The 2,971-nt window shown below is 49.4% G+C and overlaps 1 protein-coding gene across 1 annotated transcript; it reads right to left on the reverse strand.

Moving 5' to 3' along the window:
• Positions 1-767: 767 nt before the first annotated feature.
• On the reverse strand, positions 768-2,717 carry LOC123176955 (uncharacterized). Its single transcript, XM_044590955.1, has 2 exons — positions 1,504-2,717; positions 768-1,290 (listed from the first exon to the last, which is right to left on the reverse strand). The coding sequence occupies exons 1-2, from the start codon at positions 2,611-2,613 to the stop codon at positions 859-861; spliced, it is 1,542 nt and encodes a 513-aa protein (XP_044446890.1). The 5' UTR covers positions 2,614-2,717; the 3' UTR covers positions 768-858.
• Between the last annotated feature and the right edge of the window lie 254 nt (positions 2,718-2,971).

A 2,971-nucleotide genomic window follows, 5' to 3' on the forward strand; every position in this document is an offset into this window, starting at 1 on the left:
CCCTCCGTGCTGTTGCAGCCGCCCTCTCGGCATCGCCTGCCACTTCAACCGCCCTCTCGACCACTGCAAGAGAGAATCGTGGTAGGCAGCCGCCCTCTCAGCCACTGCAGCCATCCTGTGGGGGGCCTAGATCTCCCTAACTATGAATCTCCACGAGATCATCTTTGTCATCCGCTAGTGAACACACGGACCTAACATGAAGAAAAAACACATTGGATTTGAATTGCAAAGTCAAGACACAGACTAAACCTAGCATAAGTCAAACCTAGAAGAATCACGTACTCTGCATTTGAGCCAACTTTCAGTCCATCAAGGCTCTCAACAACTGTCATCTCTCTAATGGTTGTATATATCGTGGACACTCCCTCAGTGGTATTTCGAATATTGGTGATGGTCGTTCCTCCACATATCTTCTACAAGGAAGAGATGAGGAGGAACGGCCTCCTATAAACGTCTCCACAGCTCCTATAGTTTCACGGGAGAAGAGGGGGCCCGTGATCTTGCCTGGGGCGAGGTAGATCGGCGCTGGCGCCACAACTCCTAAGGTTTCACCTAAGGGTGGAAGCAGTAAAGAAAACGATTCACTCCAAACATTCACTCTTTTAGACTAGGAGCAAATGTTCTTCAACTTTCTTCTATATGTAATTATATATGTTGAGATTAATGTCTATACTTACATGAGTATAGTATAATAATAGGAGCAATATTTTTGTGCATCAGTGCCCACACATTTTCTCTTGATCCATCACTACACATAAAACATGCACTCGTGTTTTTTTATTACTGCCAACATGCAAAGCAGAAAACCAAGTTTCATTTTCCTGCCTCCCATCTGGTAATCCGAAAGAATCAAATACATTATAACCAGAGCCAGGAGAATGGACCTATATGTAGCTGCGCTGCTGCTCCGATGAAAGAGGGTAGCTTCTTCCGCTGCTGCTGTGGACGCCCCTCCTTAACCATGTTAATGTGGAGATTGCAACCTTCCAAAACCAAGCCACTGAGAGCATCTAGAGCATCTTCTAGGTGGGCATGGGATGTTGACATAGTTACGTGGCCGATATATCGTGAGCGCTTGGTCTTCTTATCGCAGATCACCTCGGTGCTGAACACTTTACCATGTTTGCCGAACAAGAGTCGCAGCTGAGAGCTTTTCACGGTGAGAGGTAGGTTGTACACCAACACCTTGAAACAAGGCTCATAATATCTCTCGACGTGAATGACGTGTGTTGGACACGTAATCTCTTGCCTCTTCACGCCACGAGCTTCCAGAGAGCTCCTATTGATTTCCTGATAGAGCAACATCAATGTTAATCATCAGTTCATCACTACTAGAATTTTATCGTGTACGTCTAGGCCTCGAGATGCTTGCTTACACATAGTCCCGAGTGTTAAACTCTAGATGGTATCGGTTCTATTAGCCATATGTCATGATAAAACTACCAGAAATAGCATTATGTGAAATATAATTTTGTGATGTTTATTTTGCAGGTGTGTAATTACCTGAACCGGAGCCATGATTGTTTCTGGGATGAGCCAAGTGCACTTCTCGCAATTCCATCCTTGAGGCAGCCGCTCAATGAACTTGACTTCATCATTGACAAGGTTGTACCTGAACACACCGTATTGCTTATATGGCGCGGCCTTACTATTGGTGTAGACGAAGTAGACGGAGCCTCCATGGCCAACAAGCACGGAGGCGTCGATGGCAAAGCTGTTGGGCGACCCCAAGAAGAGGGCGCGATCGGCCAGGCTGTAGCCATCCTTTCTCACCCACTGTCTCTTATCCCCGTCTAGCGCGCACACCCACATGGAGAACCTGCGCGAATCATTGTAGTATGTCCGGACATGGATGGTCGCCCACAAAAGCTCGCCACGGGACTCAAGGAGGTAACTGTATTGCTCCAAGTAATTTCCACACATAGTTGGTAGCCGCTGCAATGGGATCCCCATGTTGTCAACCCCCCGCTGTGTAGAGATTTGCCACACGCTAGACTCAATAGTTACCAGGATTCTGCCATTACGGTAAGTGGCGCAGTACTCTCGGCTCCTATTGGTGTTCTCAAAGATCGTCTCCACGAACGTCCACTCTGCATCACCAGGTTGCAGGAGCACCGCCGTGAAGCTGGCTATGGTCTTGGTGTCCTCGAAGACGGTGGAGACACCGTAGAGAAGGGTCGTACCATCAGCATAGACAGCGCCGTGGAGGTTTTCCTCCCATCGGCCGTCCACGCAGCACTTATGCGGCAAGAGAGGCAGACGGGTGACGGCTCCGGTTAGAGGGTCGTGCAGGCTAGGGCGGCGATGTTCGACCGTGAGGTACCGGATGGTGGTTGCATCGTGAGTAGACAGCCAGATCCTCCTCCCGGATTCGGCGATAGGCAGCAACGCGCGGTAGCTGGACTTGGAGAAGAGGCACCTGAACCTTAGTGGGACGGAGTCTTCCTCCGGCGTGGGGAGGAGCCACGGTGGGAAGGAGTGGATCGGCTTGGATGAGTCGCGCCACGGCCTGCAGACGGCGCTGAAACGGAGGAAGTCGACCGCATCGCGAAGGCGACTGGAGATGTCATGGAGCACGTCCGGTGGGAGGTCTGGCCAGGTGGACTGCTCCATGACGGCGGGATCGAGCGAGAATTTGTGATGGACGGATAGAGGATTAGATGGAATCGAGAAGGCCGTGCGTTTGTTTCCGATTAGCCGGGTTATTTTATTTTTTTGAGCTAAACCGGGTTTTTATATAGCTACGTACGGGTACGGCCGTGTCATACTCTAATACGTAATAAGGATGCCCATCGAGTTTACTTTAAGACGAACAGCCGTCGTCTCCTTGTTGCTTGGGCTGCCTTTTTCTTTTTCATGTCAAAAAAATCGTTTGGAACGTGGGCTATTCGTTTTTATGTAGTCATTGGAGATTAATAGGATTTCGACTTACGGCAGAAACTTAGCCATGTTGAGTTGGTCCCGGACTTGC

This window comes from Triticum aestivum, unplaced genomic scaffold, assembly GCF_018294505.1.
Source record: "Triticum aestivum cultivar Chinese Spring unplaced genomic scaffold, IWGSC CS RefSeq v2.1 scaffold101008, whole genome shotgun sequence".
NCBI classification, from domain to species: Eukaryota; Viridiplantae; Streptophyta; class Magnoliopsida; order Poales; family Poaceae; genus Triticum; species Triticum aestivum.

Excerpts from the sequence above, each read along its gene's own strand:
- LOC123176955 (XM_044590955.1), bottom strand. The coding sequence starts at position 2,613 with ATGGAGCAGTCCACCTGGCCAGACCTCCCACCGGACGTGCTCCATGAC. Across the intron at positions 1,291-1,503 it reads CAATCATGGCTCCGGTTCAG|GAAATCAATAGGAGCTCTCT; the intron begins GTAATTACACAC and ends TTGCTCTATCAG.